Genomic DNA, 26,811 nt, shown 5'->3' with positions numbered 1-26,811 from the left:
ATCACTTCTGCTTCAGGGAATCGTGTGTTTTGGGGAATGTGTGTGGGAAGGTCAGTGCAATAGCAAGAGATGTTCTATTTTTAGCACCAAATCAAATCCTGGGGGTGGCTGCAGAAGTGGAAAACGTGGAACAAGTTTGGGTATCGTACAGTGTTTGCTGCAAGCAGGCACAGAGCGTTGTCCTTTCTCATGTCTCCTTGACACCATTGCCCCTCAGCATGTGTAAATACCATAGAGCAGCTCTGAAGTGTGAATCCTATCAAGCCCAGAGAGAGATCATAGAATAACCAGGTTGGAAGAGACCCACCGGATCATCGAGTCCAACCATTCCTATCAATCACTAACCCATGCCCCTTAGTACCTCGTCCACCCGTCCCTTAAACCCCTCCAGGGAAGGTGACTCAACCCCCTCCCTGGGCAGCCTCTGCCAGTGCCCAATGACCCTTTCTGTGAAAAATTTTTTCCTAATGTCCAGCCTGAACCTCCCCTGGCGGAGCTTGAGGCCATAATCTCTCGAGGTATTCCCAAGATCTCTCAAGGTATTCCCAAGTAATCCTTGGGAAAGGTTGTACAGACCTACCACGGGCCTATTATGAGCATTTTCCAGCTCTCCTTTCAAAGCAGTTTGGGGCAAGGGGTCTGTTTTGAGCTCAGGTATTTCCTCTGCAGGCTGCGGAGTGGCTCCTTTTTGGGGTTTTGCAGTGATGTGACCCACGACACTTGGTGCCACAGTGGCCTGGGGTACCTGTGCTGCACAGGGAGCATCTGCTTCTGACAAATTCTTCTTTTCCTGCTTCTTAGCACAGATGGAGCTGCTTAATTCATCCTGTTAGTGGAATCAGATGAAATGAACCTGAAGGAACATGGTCCAGATCATAGGACTGTGTATCCTACAGACAGCAGCGCAAGAGTCAGACTTGGGAGGCACGAGTCCAGGGAGGCCACAGAGAGGAGGCAGGAACAGGATGAAGGCAGGAGTATACTTGAGGAGAAACGGAGGCAGAGGCAACTGTCTCCTGCTTGGTGATAATGAAGTGTTGATAAACATGTTTTGAAGCCAACTGTAGGTGTGGGATGAGGGCCAGGACAATGTGAGTGTTGAGCTTTCAGAAGCAAATGATAGGTCAGAGACCAGAGAGGGAGTGGAGATACATGGTGAGGAGACAGTTCTTGTTTTGGCTTAGAATTCTGAAAGGTCAGTCTAGAGAATTTTTCCTGTTGATGCTTTTTCACTTGTTATTCTGGTTATTTGTGCAAGGCGGTGGGAGAAGGACTTGAACTGGACTTGGAGGGACGTACTCTAACTGTGATGTTTAGGTACAGCCTGAAGTATAGGGAGAAGATGAGTGAACGGTTCAGGAATGAGGTTTATTGGTGGAAATAGGATGAAGCAGTGGCTGTTTGGAGATATAGGTGTTTTTTTGCAATTAATGCTGGTGCTTGTGCACCTACCTGACAAACCTGGATACAGGGCTCTCTGCTGGACTGAACCTGGGTGCTCAGTCTGGTTACTTGGATTAGCTCTGCAGTAAAAATTCATGTTACATGTTAGTCTGCGCAGAGAGGATACAGGATGTATGGCGTGACCAGCAGGTCCAGGGAGGTTATTCTCCCTCCGTACTCGGCACTGGTGAGACCGCTCCTCGAATCCTGGGTTCAGTTCTGGGCCCCTCGCCACAAGAAGGATGTTGAGACATGGTTTAGTGTTTGATAGGAATGGTTGGACTTGATGATCTGGTGGGTCTCTTCCAACCTGGTGATTCTATGATGTTGGTGAGGGCAGGGGAGATGTCTTTGGGGATTCAGTAGGTTTGATGGGGATATTGCAGATCTGTCTCTACATTTTGTTTTGGAAATACATGATTAAATTTCAGTTGTTTCTGTCCCACCTTTCACCCAGTGCAGTGGAAAGAAGTCACTGTCTCCAAGAAGCCTTTGCATACTTATTTTCCTCTTTGAATCCACAAGCAGGATGGCTTTGAAGCAACTGCAGTGACAGAACTCCGTGTGACATCTGGGAACAACAGAGCCCACTGGGGAGGGGCACGTAGTCATTTCCTAATCAAGAGGGAGAGATTTTAGTTTGGATGTTTGTAGGATTATTGCATCCAGTGTGATGACTAGAATGTAAATGGTAATGTGCCATTTAATAGAAAATAGCTATCCTGTGGGCTGTTAGCAAGCATTTCCAGTGATTTAGAATGAAAAAATTTAAAAAAAAAAAAAAATCAAACCTTAAGCCACAACAAAAAAACCCAGTCTAACTTATTTGTTATTTTAAAAGTAATACCATAACTCCCTCTCCCGAGACCAGTTACCTTTACTGAGTTGTTGTCTTTGCCAGAGCTGTTTGGTGTATGTGGGTTTATAAAGAGAAGGAAGGGTGATTGGGACAGGTGGTTTTTCTCTTATTGGAAGTGCTGTACTTTTTTATCCAAGAAGGGGCTAGAGCAAGCCAGCCTTTGTTTGGTTGCTCTTTTCAGAAAAGCAAAGCTCTTCCTCGCAATATTTATGCTACCTTGGCTCTAGCATGTATGTTTGAGCCGTGACAGCATCCTCACGTTAGCCAGGCTCCATTCCTACTCCCTTGTGAGTGAACATTAGGGGAACCAGCTCTTAAGTGAAGCCTGTTTAATATGGCAAAAGCTGGGAAACTAATGGATGCAGGTGTTCACAGTATTGGTATAAAATGTGGTGTTTGTATTAGTGTTGTGGTAGCAACGGTCTTTTTAACGTGAGATGGTAATTTCGTCCAAAGCCCCTGTTTTCAGCTGTCTTCCTTTTGAAATAACTGCTTTCAACCTGTTTCTCAGACTTGCTGCTTAACTAAGGCTCAGCTGCAGGGGGGACCAACGAGACTGACCTAAACTCTGTCTCCCTACCCAGAACTGAGTATAACAACATGTCTGTAGCTAAAGCAGAACTTGTGTTTGACCCAAGTATTTTTTGGAAGAATGGGGACTTACCTTGATTTGCAGACGTTGGAAAATAGACTTGGGCTGAAGACCTTATTTGCTTTATCGCTGTTCCCATGCTTAGTCCTCCTGTTCAGTGCGAGCTCCCTGCTTGCTGTGAATCTGGCTGACTTCCAGTCAAGGGTGAATCTGTGGCACCTTTCAGCAGCAGTTTGAGGAGCCACTTTGGACATTGTCCGTTTGCTCCAGTGAAGAGAGTTACCATTAATGGCTTGTCACTGTTAAAATCTTTTGGATAAGTCACACATTTTGGGTTTCATTACTTGTTATGAGGCATTTTGCTGGGTTTTGACTGACTTATAGCACAACACCTCTGCTCTCTATAATCTCCGTTTCTCCATGAGGAAATACATGTTGCACAAGTGGATGGAATGGTTGGACTCAGTGATCCGGTGGGTCTCTTCCAACCTGGTTATTCTATGATTCTATGTCCGGCATCTCTCACCAGAGCAGTATTACACAGCTAAGCTTGCTTTTACTGTTTAAGGATCCTATTGCTGAGATTTTTATCCATCTGAAATCTTTCACATTCTTTTCAGAGTCAGTGATTTCCAAGGCAGACCCATTCACAGGTGTGTTGCATATTCTTAGATATTTGAGTTTACTTTTGGCTATTCTCAAACTTTCTGGATGCAGATCAGCCTTGTTCACCAAGTAGACTTCACTGCTGTGCAAGCCTTTATCATCCACTAGTTTTATTCCCAGTGACTTAATATTTAGTTTCAGATTATTGGAAGTGCTTGACCCAGTGCAGATCTCGGTGAAATCCCACCAAAAACCTAATTCCCAGTGGACTGTTCTCTGTACTTGTGGGTTTTCTACTTCGTGTTTATCATGACACCTCATCTGGGGGCTTTGGTGAGCTCTGGGGTGAAGGGAAGGATACTTCCAAGGGGTCTGGCTGGCGAAGTTTGGCTAATGTAATAGGTGCCATAAATGTACTCCAATACCAAATCTAACCCCCCCCTGCTTTTTAATGTTTATTTTAGGGAAGTCATATATCTGTTGGTTCTTTTTTAAGGGAAAGCAAGTGCTGCCTCTGAATTTCTGAAACAGTTCTGCTGTGGCAAAAAGGACAGCAAAAACTGAGCCCAGGTAGCTGGATATTTAAAGAAGAATTTAAGATGCTTTCTGCTTGAAGTAATAGTGATGTCCCAGACCACGGTGAGCAAGTTTGACTTGAAGAATCAAGAGAACAGTATGCTCTAGTGGAAATGTCTAAAATTCAGTGGTTTAGTCCTTCTTTTGAATACCAGAATTTTGAAGAAGTTAAATACTTCATCTCACTCTAAATCTGTGTCCAAAAAGCTGTAGCAAAGATGATCCTGCATCCTTGCCTGCAAGGTACTTCCAGTGAGGGACAACTTTCTGTTTGGAACAATGACTGTACGTGGAAAGTTTTTATCCATACAAGGTGTGTCCATCTGACTGTATGTAGTTCAGCAGTCATCCATGTCTCATCTTCACATCTATGAGGATTCATGGATTGCTTGTAAGGATCAAAGATGAATAAGGAGAAAAAGCAAGCCTATTAGTATCAGGCTTAAATGCTTTGGAGGCTTGACGGATTTATTGGAAAAAGCCTGGGGGTTATCAGCTCAAAGATGCTAAAAGAAATCACTGGTCTGTTTCAGTAGTTTGAGATTATAGACTAATGTATGAGTTGTTAACTGGTGCCGTTGAGGAGGCAGGAACAAAAGCACCATACCTGATCTGAGAATAAACAGGCCTAGGCTTTGTCCGTGTGTGGATGTGAGGCTTAGGTGGAAAGACTATGAACGGCTTGGAACTATGAAATGGGTACAAGATTGCTTCTGGCAGAGAAAGCAGTTTCTTCTGCAGCTCAGGAGGCAACCCTTGTGCTTTCTGATACACAGACTCCTGGTTCAGTTTTCTGTTTGAACAAATTCCTCCCAAGTAAGGACAATTGTTTGTTTGATGGCTACTTCAAGTCTGAGCTGGATGCTGTAATCGCTCTGCTGTCCAGGTTGTACATATCCATGCCAGGATGTACTTGCCCACTAGCTGTTTTTTATTATGCTTATGTTTGAAATGGGATTTTTATTCAAAGGTCTTGTGTTCAGTCAGCTATGACTTTACAAATCAGTCACTGTGGGGCAGAAACTTGATGCCTTTTCAGTCATAGATGTTTGATTCAAGTTGGAAGAAAACTTATTCAGCCGTTATCTTGAGGATCAGACATTCACATAAGCAACTGGCTTTCAACAAAATGCTTATGAAAATTTTTTTAATTAAAAAGCGCATGAAAATAACACAACTGTAAGGTTGGCATTTGACTTTCCAGGTCAGAAAGTTAAAGCCTTTTAAGGAGGTTTAACCATTCATCCTAAGTTGTTTGCTTGATGGTAGGGTAATACGTTTAATGCACATGCCTTGGAGGACAATCCTCTCCTTTTGGGTCCATGCAGTCAGCTGTACTGGCAGAGAATGATGCTCTGTACCGTACATATACTACATGATAGGCGTAGCCAATTGTGTATTTGATTTGTTCTGTATCTCTGATAAGTACTGATACATTCTAACTGTATGCATTATGTCATGTAGGAGCTTCAACAGCGTAATAAGAAATAGGAGCGTACAATATCATCAGTTTCTGGTTTTCAGGATGCTGTGTGTAAGAAATGCTTATTCTGTCATGGTCAAATTTGCTGCTGCTTATATACAGAAGGATCCTGAATTCTTGGAATCTGTGCGATGTGCTCATGTTGGCCAACAACTGTGATCATTTTGAATGGAGTAATTCTATCTGTTGAGCTCCCGATTTTGTAAAGTCTTATGCAGCTTTTCAGTCTTGTGATGTACAGCTTCCCTGAATTTTGAGTGTGGTGTAAGAAATCTTGGGTGAAATTCTGTTCTCTGTTATGTATGAGGTCAGCCTAAATAATGTGTCTTAGCCCTAAAAAGAAGGCAAATTCTACAGTCCAGGCTTGCCAGCATCTGGACATTTTGCTGCTCTACACTATGTGGAGGTTCTGATTTTGTGGGCTCTGGTAAACCTTATTTAAAAGTCCATTTGCGAATCCATAAGGAAATGTGTGACTGAGGGCTTAGGTAGTTAGAGGTGGAGTATTATCCTAGCTAGTGATAGCAGTGTGTATCCTCTAGCTTGGGGGAAGCAGGGTAATTTTAGCATATAGCATCTAAAAAGAAATCTATACCTGCTGTCTTCTGTAATGTGTTGTAAACTCTTCAAGCTTGAGCTTTTCAATGCTGCATCTTTAAAGAAATTCTTCCTGTCATTCAGATATATTTGATGTTCTCTGCATTGCATTTAGAAAGCTTTGTAATTTAGCACCCAAGACACATCTCACACTCTCTGAAGAATGACTTGGAGAGAAAGAAATTCAGGCAAAGCCTGAAGAGGTTGAAAAAGATGAACTTCTGCAGCAGTTGCACACTTGCGATCTTCTGAATTGAAATTTAAAAGCTGAATATATCCGCATCTGACCATGGTAGGGTCCAAACATTACTGTTGACGCTGGTTTTCTTTTTGGATAGGCACACTGGCAGAGTCACGAGCATGTGGAGCCTTGTCAGCTCCCTAATCTAATAGACTGTTCTTGCCCAGACCGTTGTGTGTCAGTATTTTATGTACCAAATGTAGCCAGGTTTAATAATCAGCCATTTTCCCATCTTCTGCCAAACTTTTTCCCTTTTTGTCAAAATTTAATGTTTGAGACAAAATGTGCTATGGTAACAAATTATATACATATTAAAAAATGAAAATAAAGATGGAAAGCAGAGTTACAAAAGGTAATGAGAGTTCAACGTAATGTCATCTGAGTAGTTTTATTTTGTAAGACTTGAATTCAACCCCATTTTAAAATTGATTTTATTTCTGTTACATATTGTGAAAAGATTACAAAGAAATAGGTGCTGCTTGAAGGCATGACTGTTGGCTCTGTATGTGTAAAATTGTGAAAGTCTTCCCTCTACAGAGCTGATGTGATCCATTTGCTTTTTAGTTACTAAACAATCATTTGTGGAGCTTTTTGGATTATGTTTTTCTTACGTGGAATGGTTGTCTTCAGCCAGCACCTGTTGAGGTTATGCATGCTTATTTCTAGTGACTGTATCATATAAAGTAAATTACCAGAAAGGTGAGGTTTTAATTGTATTTTTTAAAGGGCCCTTCACTTGCCTTGCTGATGGTGTGAGTTGCTGCTGTTATGTACTGGGTTAGCAAGGCTGAGGACTAGAGTCCTTGGAAGAGCATCTCTAGGGAGTTACTTGCCTTGTGAACACCGGCTGGAGAGGAGCTCAGTTGCTGGGAATGCATTGGAATAGGGTCCCCCAGTTTCTTTGTGATTTTAATGTTTAGTAGGTTATTTCTTATCCCATGCTGGTTTGAATCTGAAATACCACAACTTGAGTGACACTTAAACACCAAAAGGAGGTTATGGAGGGGAGAGAGCTGGGCTCTTCTCCCAAGTGACAGGGGACAGGACGAGAGGGAATGGCCTCAAGCTCTGCCAGGGGAGATTTAGACTGGACATTAGGAAAAAATTTTTCACAGAAAGGGTCATTGGTCCCTGGCAGAGGCTGCCCAGGGAGGGGGTTGAGTCACCTTCCCTGGAGGGGTTTAAGGGACGGGTGGATGAGGTGCTGAGGGACACGGTTTAGTGATTGATGGGAATGGTTGGACTCGATGATCCAGTGGGTCTCTTCCAACCTGGTGATTCTGTTCTATGATGTGACTGTGCATACGGTTTCTCCTCCCCCTGTTCCAGTGCTGCACTGAAGTGGGGACAAATCTGTAGCAATGGTCACAGTTACTTATCTGAATTATCAGTTAATCAGTGGTTAAGTAATTGGTACTGTAATTGAGTTCATTCCTCAGTCATTTAACTAGGAGATTTGTATAAGTAACAGCAATAATTGAGCACCTTTAACAAAAAGACCAGAGCCTAAAATAAATGCAAAGCTTGGTGCCTAACCAAGCTGCCGCAGTCCAGTTCCTCCACAGGTTGCAGGGCACCGTGTTCTCTGGTCTGTACTTTTTCAGTCCGTTCCTCATTGTGTGTGGGGAGCCCTCCCAGGGACGTGCTTTGACACGGTCCCAGCATTCACTGGAACTGTTTGAGTTTTGGGACTTCCCAGGATGATTAGTGTATCTTGGTGAACAATTGTCTAAGCAACTCATTAAACGGTAGCGTATCCTCTCTCTCTCTGTGCTTACTCCCAGCTTCTGGAGAGCCGATTAGAGGCTTGGCAGGAACTGTATGGTTATGCTCTAGATACGCTTTGGATACATTATTGTCACGGTTGAGATATTGCAAGAGCCGTGCTGTTCCCATCTTCATCCTACTGAGGTGCCTCTTTTGATTGTGCAATATCTGTGGCTAATTACACAGCCATTGCCGTGTGCCACCAGCCACCCACAATTCATTGTCATCTCCTTGGGGATGCAGATGAAAAAGGAAAGATAATGTTTTCTTTCTTCAGTCCAGTGATTTAGTTTGCCTCTTTTTTTTTTTTTTTTTTAATCCCCTGCTCCTTCAGGTAATAAAGCCAGATGGTAGTGACAAAGAAACAGAAACCACGCATGAATCAGATGTCCCTGAGGATACGTTGGGGACTTGTGTTCCTCAAGAGGCAGCGAAAGGCGATGCTAAAAGTCCGGATGTCATTATAGAAGCTCAGTTTGATGATGATGATGCAGAGCATGGACAAGACCACTTTCAGGATACATTGACTGATGATGTTAAGAAACTTTCTCTGGATGGCGGTGAAAAGGGTGAGTAGATCAGATTGCTGATTTAAACTTTTATTTGAGCAAACTGTTGAAGTATTACTGTGCCTTGCTTTGCTGCAAGGTATAAAATACAGGCATAAAAGCTTAATGCCTTATCACTTCTATCCCATTCTGCTAAACTGCCTTCATCGTTTTGAATGGATATTAAGGTCTGGGTTTGATGTAGTTTTGATTGATGCAATGTAAATCCAGGAAACAGAAGTCATACCTTTGGATTTGCAATTTGCAAGGCTGTCTGGGGACTGCTGGTTGCTGTTTAATTCAAGATGCTGCTGTAGCATTTTCCTTCGTTGCAGCTTGGCTGGCCAATCTGTGTGTCTCAGTTTGGGGATAAGAATATATTTCCTTGGGGGCAGTTAGGTTTGTTGCTGTTTTCAAACAGTTGAGTTATGAGCAACTTAAAGATTTGGTCCATTTAAAAAGAAAATTGCACTAAAACCTAAAGCCAATTATGCAATCTGTTTTGAAGGCAAACCTATTTTATTCTGAATCTGAATTCCATCCAAACCATCAAGTGTTGCTTAGGGCAAAATAAAATAGGCTCCCTTGTCCCAAACTATGCTTATGCTGCTCTTTGCATGTCCTTTCTAGTACTAAATCCTTTCCTGAAGAGCTGTGTGTTGAAAGGATTCTGACAATCGGCACATTTCGTGTGTGCCTTCAGCTGCCGGTGAAAAATTTGCCAGGGCAGATACTCTTGTGCATTCCTGATGCGTGCCAGAGTTGTCCAGAAAAGATGGCAGTAGCATGGGAGTACATAGTTGTTGGTCTCTGACAAATCTTGATGGTGGTTGTAAAGCTGTTCTGTTTAATGCCTCGTGCTTTCCTGCGAGGTTGCACAGACCTCTGCCTATACTCTTGGTAGACTTCCATTTTTCACACCCATCTGTTAATAAAGCTGGAAATAGCATTTGAGTGGAAGTGTAGTTTTTATGACAAAATGTTGGTTTCAGCTCATGAGTGGAGCTGCCACCTCACTGCTTTGTGATGCTATTTCCTTCTGGGTACCTCCATAGTCGGAATTGCTGCCAAGGTATGTGAACCAACTTCTACCTTGTTCCGTTGCTTTCCAGCGTAGGGCTTGAGTTGGAAGTTACTCATCTGTTCTGTGGATGTTTTACACAGCTCCTCGTTAACCTCATCTTTTTTGTAGTCTTAGGCTCTGTGTTACAGCTGCACAGTGTTGAGCTGCCTCTTTGACTTGACAGTTCTGGATCTCCTAAAATGCTCCTGAGTCACGTGTCATCTCTGTTGCTTCTGATAGCAATACCAAATTAAAATTCAGACAAATGCATTCTAGTTTGACACCAGGATCCAAAATAAATACAGGCTTGAACCAATATTTTACTTTACCTATGTAACTGTGCTTTAGTGTAAAGGCTTGACTAGAGTTACTTTTCCTCATGTATCATAGTTTCTTGAGATGCTCTGGACTGACCTGTGTTGGGAGTTTATCAAGTAACCTCTTCAAATCTGTGTCGTCTGAGTGTTTTTTGCCATTTAATTATGTCTTTGGAGAATATTCGTAGGGCAAATGTTATATCAGCTTATTGTCTACATGCTTGAAATCCAACCTATTTTTCCATTGTGGGTGCCTAAGCCAACTGTTTTCTTTCGTTTTCAAGGCCTTCTGTCCTTCACAACCCTTGTGGCTGGTGTGAATGTGCCAGTTAGATTTCTGCCGAGTTTGTATTTTTGTATTTTGCTATCACCCCTTTTCATAGTTGCTTCAGCCTCTCTGGCCATATAACCCATATAGATTTTTCCCTAGTTTCTTCTTGTGCTGCTTTTTAATATCCTCCTTTTTTTAATACATATAAAGTTTATGATGCTGCTTTTTCTGAAGGTGTTTTTGAGCAGCTGATGATTGCTTTGGCTTGTTTCCTGCCTTTCATGTGACTTCTCATATCATAGTTTATTCAGATTTTAAGTCTTGCCTGGAAAACAGCTCTAGTTATTCTAGTATCAGTATTAACTGTCATGAAAAAAGAAAAGATCCTGCCAAATACAGCCTTCACAGGTGTAGCTCTAAATGTTTAAAAGAACCAAACATATGCCTTTGAAAGGTGGGACTTAGCCTTAGAGGATATTTTCCAGTGGGCTTCCTAAGGCCATCCATTCGAATGTGAGACTGGCATCAGGAGGCGGGATGCTTTGCGGGGTTGGACCACAGCGAGTGCCCTTCCCTGTGTGATATGGGCCTCCCCTGGGAGGGCTGCTGTGCTGATGCTGCCTGTTGAACTTTCTTGTCTAGCTAACTGCATATGAGCCTTCTATGTCGCATCCTTTCTGCTCAAAACAACTACTGCGTCAAAAGATGGAGAGGTGAATGGGAGATGAGATCCCATGGAGGGATTTCTTGCTGCTCTACTAAACTGGTGCTTTATTTACTTTCCCTGAGAGCATTGCCTTGTAGAGTTTATTAGGCAGACTCATTGTATGGTGTTACGCACAGAATTGAGAAGGAGAAATGACTTGTGACCTGGACAAATAATTTATAGCCAGTGCAACTCTTAAATGAACACGTGTAGTGGACTTTTTTTTTTCCCCTAACACAGGGAAATCTGAAGGTTTCAAACTGGACCAAGATGCCATCAAAGGTATTATATTTAATAAAATAAAATCAAGAAACAGTCTACCATGTTCTCATGCACTTCATGTATGTATATGTGTACATCTCTGTGTGTGTGTATTTGTATGTACATAAAAAGATCCATATATTTAAAAGACCTAAACAGAGTCCAAACTAAACAAAAATCCCACCACATTTTTGGGGGTGAAAAATAGCTATCCTAATAGAATCAAAAGTAAGTTTGTTCATTCTGGGGCAAAACCCCAGAGCCACGTTACTCTAGACACTACCAGATAGTGCTCAATTCTTCGTGCACATATACAAGTTCTGCAGATTACTGCCTCTCGTTTGCAAGATGACTTTTGTCCTTTCTGGTGGAGGAGTAGAATTACGCAAGATCTCTGTTGCTGGCCCATTTGTTCTGCTGCTGCTGGTCAGAACGAACCATGAAGAATGCAAGTAGGTGTGTCGTTTGAATAAGAGCACTCTGGATCACGCTGGGAGTGCAGGCTGTTTTTTGATATCTTTTCTGTCCTGGCCTGTGTGCCATCCATTGCGGTGGCTCTGTTCCTTTTCAGAACATCACACACCCCTTTCATCTCTAGTTATATGCTAGGGCAAAGAATTTAAGGTTGGGCCTTGCTGTCAGAAGCTCTGAAGCGTGAAACATCGTATACATTGATTATGGCCCAAATTTGAGTGGACTGAATTCCTGATGTTGTTGTACATTTGCCTTCTTATGCCTGTGTGGGGCTTAAAGCAAACTGGTAGAAATTGTTATGCATGGGGCTGCAGGCTGAGACTCAGGTGTTGGATCTGTCTTCGCTAAGAGCTGCAGTTTAGAGCTGTGCTTCTTGCCCTTCTCTTCCTAAGACCCAGAAGGGATGGGAGAAGCAAGAGGGAAGTCTACAGAAATTGAGACCAATCACATTCAGCCCTAGTTCTCAGCCCATGTAGTTTTCAAAAGGTCTTGCGCTCATAAAAGTGCGTCAATCCTGCTTTGCTCCAGGAAATTTAAATACAAGTTCATAGCTGGTGTCACTATGCCAAAAGGTGTTCTGGTCAAACAAGTTTGCTCTGCTTTTCTGAACTCATCTTGCAAAGAAATTGGGTTAAAGATTATCTTCAGAGAAGCCTCGGATCTAGGAAGCGATGAGCCATTTTCCTCTTCAGCATGCTATTTTACACAAAGAGCAATATTATCCTGTAGATTTTCTTCATGTTAAGTTATGGTTAGGTTATTTGAGGTAGGTCTTTTTTAGCAGAGTTGGAAATCTCTTTCTTCTTGCATTTTCCAGCTGCATTTCCAAGATGTAAATATCTCTATACACTGAGCAAGCTTTCTGTTTTCTTTCTTTACAAAGGCAGTATGCATGAACACCCTGAAGAAGGTTTCTCAGCTCCCTTACAAGTGTCCTTAAACCCTCTCTGGGTTTTCTGCATTCTGTTCAAATGCAGGCAAAGAGCAAGGTGATAGCATCCTGGCACGAGGCTGAACAGTATTGTGTATAAAGAAAAGATTTATTTTCTGTAATGCTTGGTATTGATGTGCAAGTTGTCTGTGTTTTACCCTGCAACCTCAAATTCTTCTGTGTCACTGCTATCCAGACAAGCCATCTGCCAGTCAACAAGACCTTTGCCAGGTCTGTAATTCTTTTCCTTAATTCTCATTCACATTGACTACTGCAGCAGATATAATGTAACTTTTATCTTATCACTTAGAACTGAGCTGTAATACATTATTTTATTTCTGTGACTCCTCACAGCAACAGAAGCATTTTCCTTAGACTCAATTTTAATATGTAATAAAAAATAGAAACTTCTCTGTATCCTCCCAGCCCATGGGAAGTGCAGAGTGTTCCGTACAGAGTACTTTATGATACTGTATCCCTACACAGATTTGCATGTCACATGAGTTTCATACAAATATAACCTGTCTCTTGTTAAATATTGGAATCAGATTACTCTGATTAAAAAAAAAAGCAGCAATCAAACAGTAACAGCTACTTGTACTGTTGAGAGTGGCAGCTGTGCTCATAAAAGTGCCTCAGCTTTTCTTAGTGTAAGGATATTCAAATCAAAGTTCGTAAAACTGTGCCGCTATGCCGAAAGCTATCCTTGTCAAACTAGTTTGCTCAGCTTTTTTTCAGCTTTTCTCATGAGAGATCTTACTTTCCCAGATACACAGAATATCCTGCTTCCCCCGGGGTGGCTCACAGAAGTCATCAAGTTGGTGAACTGGCTGCCCTGGCAGTAATCAGATTGTTGTGTTTGTTCAGGATTTCCACCTACACCTACACTTCTGCAAATTAGAATTTGAATATGTGTGTTTCTGAAGCTTGCTCACTGCCTTGACATAATGAAGTTTGAATAGAAATATCTCATTTAAAGGCAGAGTAAGCTGATAGCTCGGACAATTGCGAGATGAATTGAATGGAATAGCTGATGCTTAATAGATAGTCAACCAAATTTGGGTTGGAGCAGCTGCACAACTTCCTTCTGTCTGCCTGTCTATTCCGTGTTGGCCAGGTGGAGGCTTGTTGGTCTCTTTTCAGGTCTAATGTGACTGTCAGTCTCTAATTGCCTTGGGAGGGTCTGAAATTATCATCTGAAACTGCTTAGTGTTCACGCTACTTCTGACCAGAGGCTGTAATTGAGTGTTTCAACAGAAGTGGTGGCATTTGGTACCTTCCCAGTGTGGTTGTGTGATAATGCATTAACTCCTTCTTTTCTCAATATGATGCTCTGGAGTCAGTGCTTAGAAAGGTTTTTTTGATCCTCCTAGCAAAGGAGAAAGATTTATTTATAAGTTAGAGTCTAATTTCTGTTTTGCATTTCTGCACCTTCTCATGCGCTTCCATGCCCTCTTTCGTGCTTTTGTGTGCTCTCTTCTTTTAAGCTTGACGAGGTGCCCATCTGCCTTTTGTGTCTTCTTCTGGTACCTGCAGTTCTTCTGCACTTAGTGTCTTGTATTGGCGTAGGCAAAGTTTAGGGAGATACTGCTATTCCTCTCCTTAGCCACGGCTGCTAGGGAAAGGATGATGGTGACGAGAATCTGGACCACATGCTGTCCCTCTGCTTTGCTTAGGTTCACCCTTTTTTCAGTTTAGCTGCCATGAAATCTCTGACAAATTTGGAGCTCACCGACGCCACTGGCTGCTGGAAGGAATAAATGTTCTTCTCCCTGCTCTTCAGAGGGTACCCATTTGCTCTGAGTGCTTTTAAGGAGTCTTTGTGCTTCTTTCCTAGCCTGCAGCTTTCTGGAGATGGATCATCTCCACTGCATAGCTCTTAATGTTTCTAGGCCACAGCAGAGTGAAAGCTCACCAGGAAATCTTCTCAGTTACACGGCTTTTAATAGAAATCCTTGAGGTGGAACTGTCAAAAATCAGATTGGTTTCACTCTGCTGAAGCCTGAAAACCAGCAGAGAAGCTGGAGCTGTTTCAGCTGCTTGAGACAGCTCTGTATTAGTTTATCCCAAGTTCATGTTTGTAGGTCTCTGGATCTAGGTCTTTTGGTTGTTGCTATAACTTTTATTAATGAGACCATTCTTCAAGAATAAACGGTATAGCAACTTAAGAAAAGTGTTCTACTGTTATTGAACAAATTGGGCTTTATGGTTGCATTGATTAAATGCTACAGGCTGAATAAACTCCGGTTATTCTTTTGTGCCACAGCTGAAGCCTGCAATGGAAGTTAATGTTGGGAAAGCTTCTTATGCTGTTCTTCCCTAGTAAGTTATCTTGACCCTCAAATGACTTCTTAAGTAAGAAAAAAAAAATCACTTATGCAATTAGATAACCTAATTCCTGTTAAGTTCAGCATATTACCCTGTGTTCCTGAATTCACCCATATTTCTTCTTTGAGTTACAAGTTTAGGTCAAGTAAGAGAGAGGGTGTGATACTGAGACTGAATGGTGGGTGTGGAGACAAACATATTAGAGTACGGTTATTGTTAGCAGCAAGGTTTCCAGGATGAATCAAATTAGGATTCATTCAGCTAACATATTTTCCATGCAAGAGTAAAATTGGACACACACTTTAGGAAGAAATGCACATGCAGGAGGGAAGAACATTAAGGAGATAGGCAAAATACTCAATGGAAATATTTTGGTAACGTTTTAATCTTACTTGCTGTTAATGTAATAAAATTGTATTTATGTAGACTATGACAACGCCTGATTTTTTGAGGTTTAATTCTGTTGCAATAAAGCTTCCAGCTCCCCTGTTGGCTGGCAGCTTCTTAAGGATTAAAGAGGGCTGGGAGGCCTGAGTACCTGTACTGTGGTTGTGGCTTCTGAGACAGCTACGATTTGATCTGTTGGGCTGGATGGTGGCATCCCAAAAAGATCGTGAATCTTTGTTGTAGGTCAGCCTTAGAAGGGTCTAAGGAAAAAAGTGACACTCCTGGCTTTTCTTTCTGCCATATCCTCCATCCTTCTTCATGGAGGTGCCTAAAGATAAGTAATTCTATGCTTGGCTGCATTGCATGTGTAAGGAAGTCAGCTATACTCACATCTTCATATTGCCTTTGCTCTGTGTTATTGCAGATGCTTCTCTCTCTTGTACACATCTGTTGTTCTGCCTTTCTTCTCCTTTTCTGAGGATCTCTTCCTGCTTGTGCATCTTCAAAAATCTTCTTGTTAATCATCTGAGTCTCCTGGTCCTTGTCTTCAGTTTGCTGTTGGGCACGCAGGTGTGTAGGTTCAGGTGTTTCGGCATGAACAGCTGTGGCAGGGTGAGCCTGCTTAAATGAATATTCAAAATAAACATCTCTAAGGAAGTTAGTCCTGTTCATCAGAAACACAGATCTGCAGTGAGACAACTGGGGATTGCTGCATGGTTTGGAGCAGCTTTGCTTCTTACCTGCAGAGCCCTCTTACATTGCATGTGGGAGCTGTTAGTCTGATTTTGGACAGGCTGCACATGTTAAATTCTCAAGCTCAACAATCTCATCAGAGTGAACTGCCTGTCTTCCCTCCATCACAGGTGGAAAGCTCTGTGTGTGGAGATGTAAATACTTAGAAAATACAACTGCTTGCATAATGTTTTCCCAAGTGAGCTACTTACAGCCTGTTTAAAATAATTCCAGTTTTGGATAGTACCTGGTACCAAGTGAAAGGGCACTTTCTTTCCTTTCTCCCTACCTTTTGGGTGGGGAAGAGAGGTTCTTCATCCTGCTGGATGAGACTTCAGATAGAGTTAACCTGCACCTCTATACTGTGGACTCTGTGGGGGAGAAATCTGCCCAGGTGGGTCAGGAGAAGCCCAGAGCTTCTACCTCTGTAGGTACTGAAGTAACTTTGTAGGAACTGAAATCATCCAGTTAGGCACAGATGTGTCTTAGATCCCTTTGCTTTGATCCTCAAAAAATTACATTTTTATTTACTTGGTGTCGGGAGGACCAAGTATGGTGGAAACCACTAATTCCTTCCAACAGTTTTGTGTTCTGGAGGAAAAAACAATGCCAATAAATGTTGGTGACAGAGCGTGAAGAGCCCTTGTACTGTCTTCTAAACAGCAACATGTTTCTTTCTTGTTTGTTCCTAAAAATGAAGTTTGTGGCAGAATAGTGTAATCCAATCTGTGCGTGCATTGGAACGTGTTGTGTTTTGATCGAAGGGAGTTTTCATTTCCATGTCTCTTATGTTGATGCAGACAGAACTTCCAAAAGCACATCCTTTATAATAAATCTATTTGTTTTACATCACATTCTGTATGTATTTGGTACTAAAATATAATGTGCTGAAGAACTTCTTATTGAAGCAGACATCAGAGGCACTAAGTATTGTTACTCCATTACTAAGTAGTAGACTTTGCTACTGAAAGGTTTGTGGATGTGCAGGTATCTGGGCACTGAGCTGAGGAGCAGTGTTTTGTTTTCTAAAAGCTTGATATCAATAATGCCTTCAGAAGGACTTCTTAGATATGCCCATGTAGAGTAAGCCGGACAACTTTTCAAGTAGACTTTTCTTTTTCTAGCTGAAGTAGCGAACATTGAACTATTTTTTTTAAAACTTGTTTCTTTCCATCCAGGGACAGAAATATTTTTTCCAGTGTGTTGTTTTTGAGATCTGAAACTGTGATATATTTTCATTTGCAAATGGATATTGCATCTTTAATTGTATTCTTTTTGGACAGCATTGCAAATTTCCACGGTGACCGATGCAAACCTAGTGAAAATAATTTTGGATCTGTCACAAGTAATCAGAATTCTAGTCTGATGGCTTTTGGTCCACCTTGGCCACCTTTTAATGTCATGGTAATTTAATTGTAAAAGGAAATTTGGGGGGCTTTAAAAAAATAATATTTGACCTAGGAGTGCCTGTCAGACAAATATAAATGTGCATTGAAGCTGCCTAAACTGATCTCTTACAGAGAGAGACAAATTCCAAGCGTCCTGGATCTACTCTGTTGGTAATAACATGACTAATTTGAGTTGCCTTTTGTATCTAGCGCCTAATTTTTTTTTAAAGTAAGACTATTACAGTTTTGGTTTGTCAGATAATCACTAAAAGGAAAACACTGAGATTATAATGCAGTTTCAGTGGATCCTAGTTGCTGAAGTGTGTTTTCACTGTAAGATAAGCTTATGAATTATTGCCCAAGCTAACATAGTAAATCTTTCTTAGCAAACATGGCTTTGCCCAGGGTGGAAATATTGAATGGTCATTGGATAACCACTACAGTAAAGGGGTCAGAATAACTCATTTTTAGTTTGGCATAATGCAAGGAGTTTCTTCTTGCTCAAAATCCTGCTCCTCTCACAAGTTAAATCTCCTTTAGGACTGCCTCTGTGGCTCTGCCCTGTTGTGGGAGGTGTTTGTGTCTCCCAGTTCAGGTTTTCTAGACAACCAGTCTCTGGTGGGCTCCCAATACATCTCCTCTCTGCCCGCCCACCTACCAGGTTTGTTTCCCTGGAGGGAATGTGCAATAAAAGGCAAGGACTGTCAGAAGTGTGTTTAGGGGACTCGGCTACCAGACTGTCGTGGTATTGCTATCTTGATACTTCAGTTGAGATCGAGGTTTCTGTGCAGAGATTTCACAACTGAGTCAGATGGACATTGGATTTAGGTAGCTGTCCTTTCTCAGCAGAGGGAGTTGTCACAGGGGGAGCCCTCGTCGCTGGGGCTCTGCTGTTGTAGACCTTGAAACACTAGATGCAGCCCTAGCACTGACAGAGTTTTGACTTCAAAAGAGGCTGCTGCAAGCTATAGAGAATTTAATACCTCTTGTCTACAGGAGTTAAGAGTTCCTCATGTGTCATCTTCCCTGTCCATTGTTTCACAGAATCACTAGGTTGAAAAAGACCCACACGATCATTGAGTCCAACCATTCCTATCAAGCACTAAACCATGTCCCTCAGCACCTTGTCCACCCGTCCCTTAAACCCCTCCAGGGAAGGTGACTCAACCACCTCCCTGGGCAGCCTGTTCCAGTGCCCAGTGACCCTTTCTGTGAAAATTTTTTTTCTGATGTCCAGCCTGAACCTCCCCTGGTGGAGCTGGTGGAGTTTCACAAGCGTTACCCCTCAGTAAATATATGTGATGACCTTTTAGATACTGAAGTTGATTATGAAAGATGAGTAGGAATATGTAGATTGCTGGAATTTGCTTCTTTCTTTCTGTTGATGGTACAGTTGTATGTTGCAGGCTCTGTCTGCTAGAGTCTCTGATAATCCCAGAATTTTTTAATTGGATGCTGAAACTGGAGAGACCCCTAAGGAAGAAGGCACTCTCCAGCCAGCCAAAGTCCCGTGGTTGATGTTGGCTTAGAAGGGAAAAGACAGGTTCTACCATGTGCCACATTAAGAATTAGGATACTTTCTTGTACCTGTAGTGGGTTTCAGGGAGCTCAGCTTCAGTGAAATGCCCTAGCCCTGCATGTTCTTCATCCTGGGCAAAGGAAGTCATGGTCTTTCGTTTGCTGTGCTCCCCATGACCGCTTCCTCCTGGGGCTTCTGCCCTTTCGCATGCGTGTACATGATGCCTCCCAAGGACACCACTGCTGGCTCTTTTTTTTTTTTGACAGGGAAAGCTGCTTCTGTGAAAAAATGCAAGCAACTTTTTGGAAAGATGGGAACTGGAAGGAGAAGTGGAAAGAAGGCAGTGCTAACAAGGGCATGCTTCTTGTGTGGCTCCTGGTGCTTTCTGATTCTTGCCTGCTATGCCTTGAGTCGGTGCTATCATTGTGCTGTGCTGGGAAAACAGCGAGTGCAGATCTTTTTTTCCCCCAAACACATTCAGATCTGGTTTCTCTTACAACCAGTTTATGTCTTTCAGTGGAGGAGAGTTCACTCCAGCGAAGCCCTGGGCAGGTGTGCCTGAGCCTTTGGAAGGCTACCAACCTCCCCTTGCTCTCTGTCCCTGCCAGGGTTTCTTTGTCTCAGATTGTCCTGTTCTTTGTCCTACCCTTTATGGTTGGCACACGATAAACCCATGACTATTAACTGATGACTTCAAAGTTTATAAGGAAACAAAACGGCTCCTTGCTTTTGTTCTTTACTAACTGGTTGCCTGGTATGGCCTTTAGCTGGCAAAGATCTTAGAGGAGGTAAGCAAATGAGGTGTGTAACTCAGGTATCTTCACTTTTTAAACTGTCTGAGCAATTTTTTTCCCCAGCTTGTTCATCGCTATGAAACTCTGGGTGGTTTTATCCCTTAGTAACCCCAGTTGTGGCAAACCTGAGTTCATTTTAGTAGAGTAAAAGAGAGTTTGCTGCTGCTGCTTATGCTGCTTTTTTAAGGAAAGTAGATTTTTTTTATTTAAACCCCTGAATATCTGTCTATTCTCCTCTCAGCCTTGTTGGCAAATCGGTAAAGGTAAAATAAGTGTCTCTTAGATTCTTCTGAGAGATGATCTTTGGGAGAGGTGAAGCCTGAAGAGCTTTGTATCGGAAGGCAAAGCTGCGGATAATTAGTGGCATATGAGAACCGGAGTTTGTCATTAGAGCAGTAGCTGTCATTGTCAGACGACTGCTGGGGTAGCGTTGCCTGAAGGCAGCCCAGGCTGCTGGTGGTGCCAGGACCATCTGTGAATGTGCCCTCCTGACAGTGCTGCTCAGCCATTCCCCTCAGGGAACGCTGCTGCTCCCCGTTGCCACCCCGGCTCCCCCTGAGCGCCATCCCCCAGCGCCCTGGCGCTGCTCGGTGCTGCTGGCGGCTGCAGCCTCCCTTCTCACAGCCCGACCCCGTTCCATCCATCATGTCACCATGCAGCCTCCATCAAGGATCCCTGCGGGACAGACGGGTGTCACCAGGGGGCCAGGGGCTGTGTGTCACTGCTGTTCTCCTGGAAGCTTTCTGGTGCGCGTGAGCACCGTTGGCCTGCTGGAGCACAGTCTTTGGTGAAATGTTGCTTTATCTCTGTCTTCTAAGGGAAAAAGTGACAGCTATGCCCATTGAAAGTTACACTCAGTGCCACGGTCTTTCTTGAAGAAAGCAAAATTTCTTTTGAACGCTCAGGGCCTGATTTCTGCGCACGTGCTTGAGATTGATGTGATTGCCATAGTAGTGGAAAAAGGCAGCCACCTTCCACGAGCCCTCCAGAGAAGGGCATGTGGATGTTTCCATCCAAAAAAATGCTGTCAGAGCAGTAACTGCAGGCTCTCAACAGGGATACGGCTTAAGAATGGACTGGTCGCAGCCTTCTCCATGGCAAAGATCACTTTGGGTGTTTGTAAACAGTAGATGCATTCAGTGTTCCAAACTTAGATACTTGAAAACTGCAAAATAGAAATCCCTTGATACCTTATTTAGATCTTCTCAATATCTGGTTGAGAAATGTTAAGGAGTGTGAGCTGTTTGTCACACATAGCAATTACTTTCTTAAAACATTTTCGTAATCCTGGTTCACGGCTGAAGAGGGTCAGCTTAGTAGATCTGGTTTCAGTTTCAGAGATAAACATGCGATTTGTAAGCTTGCATAACGTTTTTAAAAGAAATAAAATATTAAATGAATGCATGTACTTAAAGGACTACTTATATAATGTTAATGACTTCAGCTAAGAAATACCAGGAAATTCATGTAGTTCTTAGTATTTAATACACAGAATGTGTTTTCCACTGTTTTGTTTATTATGGCTGGTATGGTTCTACGTGTCAAATTGGAATTTATTTTGATTTTTATTGTTCTTCAGCAGATCTGCATGGCAAGTGAACACATATCTGCTCTCTGTGGTAGTCTGGAGAAATAGTTGCTTCATGCTTGGCTATTCTAACACTTGAGAGATCTTCTTTTCTAATAAGTTTACTACATGCACCTTGTATTGTAGTTTACAGCAAAAGCCCAACACAGATTTGTCACAGAGATGTCCTACAGTAACTGTTTTATTTGTTTGATGCAGGAAAGACTGTTGGGATTGGAGATGTGCACCGAACAAAGCAAGATGATGGACCCAAGGTGAATGATCCCAGGCTCCTCCCAGATAACTGTCTTCAAAGGACAGCCAAGGTAACTCTGTGGAGAATGACAAGTGAGCATGTATGCGCTCCCAAAGGCTGAAGGAGACGAGCCCTGGCCTTCCTGTAGTCTCCATCTGTTGTTCTTTCAATCTCATTCCCCATTTCAAAAAGAGCAATTGTCCAATCTGATAAAAATCAAGTGTCTTGTTATTTTTACCAATTATCCTAGTTTAAATTCCCTTTGTTTGTTACACAGAATTACTTAGCGAGGTTCAGGAAAAAGACTGGATACTAATATGAGTGTCAGGATATCCAAAGTTGTCAGAATTAATTCTTACAGACTTTGGAAAAGCCACTAGTGCTGTTGGTTCAAGATCTGAGTCAGTCTCTGAATGTTAAGAGACCAGAAAAGGTCTGCTGGGTCAGGTCTCTCCATGTCTTGTGCATTCTCTTGCAGCCTCTGATTTTGGTCCCTCTTCTGGGCTGGGCTGCCCTCTGGTCTCATCCAGCATGGCAATTCGAGCACTCAGAATCGCACAGAGGTGCAGCTACTGAAACCTTCTGGAAGGACTGTTCTGTATATGCTTAGGAAATTGGCTCTAATATTTCTGTTATCCAGTGATTTATTATGGTCTACAAAAATATAGCCTGGATGAACACCTCTCTGGAACAATTATTCAGTGATATTGTAATTTATTATTCTTTTCAAAGCCATCTTGTATAAAGGTAAAATAACCCCTAACTTCAGAAAGCACAGAGAGAAGGAGAGAACTGCCAAGTTCCCCACAGCACATCCTTTCCTGTGGTTAGTGTTGGATCCGCCAGCGGCACCGTTTTTGGACTGGTCTGTTCTGTGCTGAATGTCGAAATCGGGGGCTGAGGATACAAATGAAAGATTTTACAGGAGTTGCTTGTATGTTGTGGCTAATTCCCTACATTTGGAAGCATCTGCTTCTTGTCTGGTTTTGTTCTGTAATCAAGAAAATTGCTGTAGAGAGCTAGCACTTGGAAGGCACTTAGCTCTTCCATAGCCATGAGCAAGATGGCAAGGAAAATGCATTGTAAATAGGTCCTCAGTTAAAAAATGCACACACACACACACACACGGAGGGAAAACATGATATAGGTCTTGTGATTTTTCCAGATATTCTGCTAAGCCTCTGTGTATCCCTATTCTGTTAAAGAAAATAGGTTTCTCTGAAGGTATTAACTGTAGAAACCTTTGCCTCTTCCAGGTGGTCTATATTTTGGAAAAAAAGCATTCCCGAGCAGCTACAGGCTTCATCAAGCTTCTGGCAGACAAGAACAGTGAACTCTTCAGGAGGTGTGCCATGTTCTCACCTGTGGACCACAGAGTGCCCAGGGCCTACGTGTCCCTGGCTGATTGCCCTCCAGACTTTGTGACCAGGCCAGAGGATTATTCAAATACACTCTTCATCTGTCGCATAGTGGACTGGAAAGAAGACAGCAACTTTGCAACAGGGTATGTGGCTGCCTTTAGAAGTATAAATGACTGAGATTTCTAGTCAGAGTTCTTGGTTTCACTTAGTTTGATACATGCAATAGAGACAGGAATCTATTAACAAGATACTTGTCTTGTAGCCTTCTGGTATTTGATGGGTAGACTGTGGGGAGGCTAAGGATAGCTCACTGCTGGTTAATCTCATGGCTACATATTGCTAGTTTCTTTCAGTGCTTGCTTCAGTGTGCTGGCACAACACAGCATTAAAGAACGTATGATATTTGCTCAGAAGGGCTTGAAGTCTAGAGGGAACATGCACAAGTACTTAGTGTGACCAGCGCAAGCACTTTGGGGTGCTGGCCTCTTTTGATCCTCTTTCCTTTTAGGTAAGTACACAGTGTGTAGGCATTTCATTTCTGCCAGAGGAAGATCAGTAGACGCGAGGCTCATCTTTGGTTTTTTAAATCTTTACTGATAAAAAGCCAAAAGAAGCCAGAGTTTTAAATTTGCATTGCTTCAAGGAAGTATGCTAGAAATCAAGGCAAGATTCATTCATTCCTGAAGCAGATGAGAAGGGTGTTGCATTCTGTTTTAGGAGGCATTGTAAAGCCATCGTTGTCCAGTTCAAGCTGCAAGCACTGTGATAAAGAAGATTTTAGGCTCGGGTTACACAAATGACCTGGGCTGGATCCAAACTGAAAGCTTATTTTGCCTCTCCATGAGGAAGGTCCTGTTGTTTTCAGCATTTTCATTCTTTTCTTGGGAACGGTCACTGTGTGCCAAGCTCCCACCTGGAGTGGCCATGCTGTTTCCTATTGAGTGGGTCTCAATAAGAAATGATGGGCATTGATAAATCTATTCAGTTATCTTGGGGAAAAACTGAATACTCCTTTTTCAGTTGGTGATCCAGAGTAGGTAACTGACCTATGGCAATGCTGTAGTCAAATTTTGCAGATGATGGAGATCTGGATGTAAACTACAGCATGTGTGGTAATGGGAGTTGGATGTAAAGCCACTTTTCTCTGCCCCTTGCAGAGGTGTTCTGATGGGGTAGCACAACTGACCTACAGTATCAGTACGATGGATTTTTGAGTCCTCAGCTCAAACTCCTGGTAAAACTTAAAACTTAAGTAAGACTTTTTCTTTAAAGTAAGTGTGTTGGCACAGAACTATCAGCCCTAGAACTAAAAGTAAACTAAACTGAAGTCCCTGTTGCCCTGAGTTTGAGTTCATTATCACTTGTGGCTGATTTGTGTGCCCAGTAAAAGCAAGTTTCACGTGTACTCCTTGAGAGCCACATGAGCTGTTAAGTCACTCAGTATTTCCTAGCTAAACTGCAGTGCGTGAACTGGAGCGGCCTCCCTTGGAGGCCCACTTAACTAGGGGCTGGCTGTGCTGTGAACTTCACTATGACTAAATTTCTTATTGGCAGAGATTTTCTTTGACTTCTTTGCCTCCAACAGAGAAAAGACTGGAGGGTGATTGTACTGCTTGGCTTCTTTTGAACAACACCCCTTCACAGCAGAAAGGGAGGAAATTAGGAGGACGGGCTAGTGCCTTTTTTCATTGTCTAATGCATATTTCTTTATGCTTCTGATAGCATTGTATACCTTCATCTGGCTGTTTCGGTAGTTTCCAAGATGTAACTGGTGTTGTCAGGAAACAAGACGTACACGATTGTCTTTATACATAGCTGTTTCCTCTGGGACTGGATTGCATTTCAAGTGCCTTGTGGAGATGGGAGTATAAAACCCTGGTGACCCATTTTGCTTTTAACTATAAATACGTGCTTGTTTAAACACTGAAAGAAAAGGAAACCTTTTGAAGGTCCCAAAAGTTCCTGCTGCTTTTGGGCTCGTTTACAGTTTGTTTATAAGCCATGTTAGTAGGTATGGCCCGTCTGAAGGAGAGACGGGCAGGTGATCCAGAGCTAGTTGCATGCTTGTATTTGAAATTTCCGGTGCATCCTTTAGTGCTGCCCACAGACTTCATGATACCGCTTTGGCAGCACCACCATCATTTTGAAGGTGTCTGGACCGAAGAGCCTGTTGGTCATCACTCTGCACCGTCTAAGTCTGTTGGAGGTGTGACAAGAGGAGCTCCGTCTGTTCTTGGCATTCATTTCCCTGGATGCCTTTGGTGTTTCCAGGCACTCTCCATCCTGCAGCTGAACTCCCCCAGGCTAGTCATGCATCTTCCTCAGCTTTTCTTTTCCCTTGGGAAGTTCAGTGCCAGGTTTCCAACCACAGTTCACAGCACATTCTGGCTTTTACGGTGACCACGTGTCGCTGGAGCGGTGGGATGCCCTAGGCAGGAATTTGGTGGTGACAGTGACCACCTAGGGTGGTCACCTGCACAGGGACAACCTGACAGTCCCTGGAGGTCTCCGTGGGGAGGGGGGCAGTGTTTCTGTGTCGTGATTGCCACCTGGTGGTCACCAGTGAGACACGGTCCCCTCTGAAGGCCACCCTGTCACCCTGGCTATGCTGGAAAGGGCAGGGAGGAACTAATGTCTCCATGTCCTGCTGGTGGTACCTTGTGTATGTGCTGTTGTGCTCTCTCCTGTATGAGAAGCGACTCTATGGTGGCAGTGAAATGCCATTTAACTGTACCTGTGTCAGGTAGCAGGTAAAGTAAAATAGCTCCGAAAGATTCTCCTTTTCCAGATAAAGAAGTAACGCCATATAGTTATTTTCTGAGGACCTGTTTTGGTGTTGGAATCTAAGGCTGTCTGGAGAATTAGTCCAGACGTCTCTGCAATTTCAGAGATGGTTAGAGGTGGAGTCTTTTTTTTTTTTGCCCCCACGTATAATGATGGATGAGACTGCTTAAAAAAAAATAATGTAATAGTAAAATGCTGAATCACTGACTCCCTTTGTGCCACTTGGGGCTGTTCTAGCTCAGGGCCTTAGATACTGGTCTGTCAAGGTGACAAGATTCATCAGAGCATTTGCAATAAAATGAAACATTGCAGGATGTTCTTTCACTTGACGCACTTTCCAAAGCCGTCCAAGTGGCTTGAATTCCATTCATCTCTGGCATTTTATTCTGGTTTGATTTTTTTTTTGTTTTGTTTTTTTTTTTAATTCATGAAGTATTTGATATGAGGAGAAATGACTGGATACCTTGGGCAGGTCACTGTAAGGCTTCAGGAAAGGTCTGATCCCTAGGCAGTGTGCTCTGTTGGAAAAACACCTTCTTGCAGGTGAGACTGTCTCTCAGGAAAGCTGCTTTCCAGGGAGGTTCTTCTCCCTCTGTACTTGGCACTGGTGAGACCGCTCCTTGAATCCTGTGTTCAGTTCTGGGCCCCTCACCACAAGAAGGATGTTGAGGCTCTGGAGCGAGTCCAGAGAAGAGCAATGAAGCTGGTGAAGGGGCTGGAGAACAAGAGGAACGGCTGAGAGAGCTGGGGGTGTTTAGCCTGGAGAAGAGGAGGCTGAGGGGAGACCTCATTGCTCTCTCCAACTACCTGAAAGGAGGTTGTGGAGAGGAGGGAGCTGGCCTCTTCTCCCAAGGGACAGGGGACAGGACAAGGGGGAATGGCCTCAAGCTCCACCAGGGGAGGTTCAGGCTGGACATTAGGAAAAAAATTTTCACAGAAAGGGTCATTGGGCACTGGCAG

General features: G+C 42.9%; 1 protein-coding gene across 2 annotated transcripts in view; it reads left to right on the top strand.

The window, feature by feature from the left end:
• DIS3L2 (DIS3 like 3'-5' exoribonuclease 2) overlaps positions 1–26,811 on the top strand; it is a 196,152-nt gene that overhangs the window by 52,637 nt on the left and 116,704 nt on the right. For both annotated transcript variants that reach the window (XM_069864890.1, XM_069864891.1), the window contains exons 7-9: positions 8,499–8,733; positions 21,670–21,776; positions 22,963–23,210. In XM_069864890.1, the coding sequence (XP_069720991.1) occupies positions 8,499–8,733; positions 21,670–21,776; positions 22,963–23,210 (590 nt within the window). The remainder of the gene's footprint in view (positions 1–8,498; positions 8,734–21,669; positions 21,777–22,962; positions 23,211–26,811) is intronic.

This window comes from Phaenicophaeus curvirostris, chromosome 10 (genome assembly GCF_032191515.1).
Source record: "Phaenicophaeus curvirostris isolate KB17595 chromosome 10, BPBGC_Pcur_1.0, whole genome shotgun sequence".
NCBI classification, from domain to species: Eukaryota; Metazoa; Chordata; class Aves; order Cuculiformes; family Cuculidae; genus Phaenicophaeus; species Phaenicophaeus curvirostris.
This window is presented reverse-complemented; position numbering and strand designations above follow the sequence as displayed.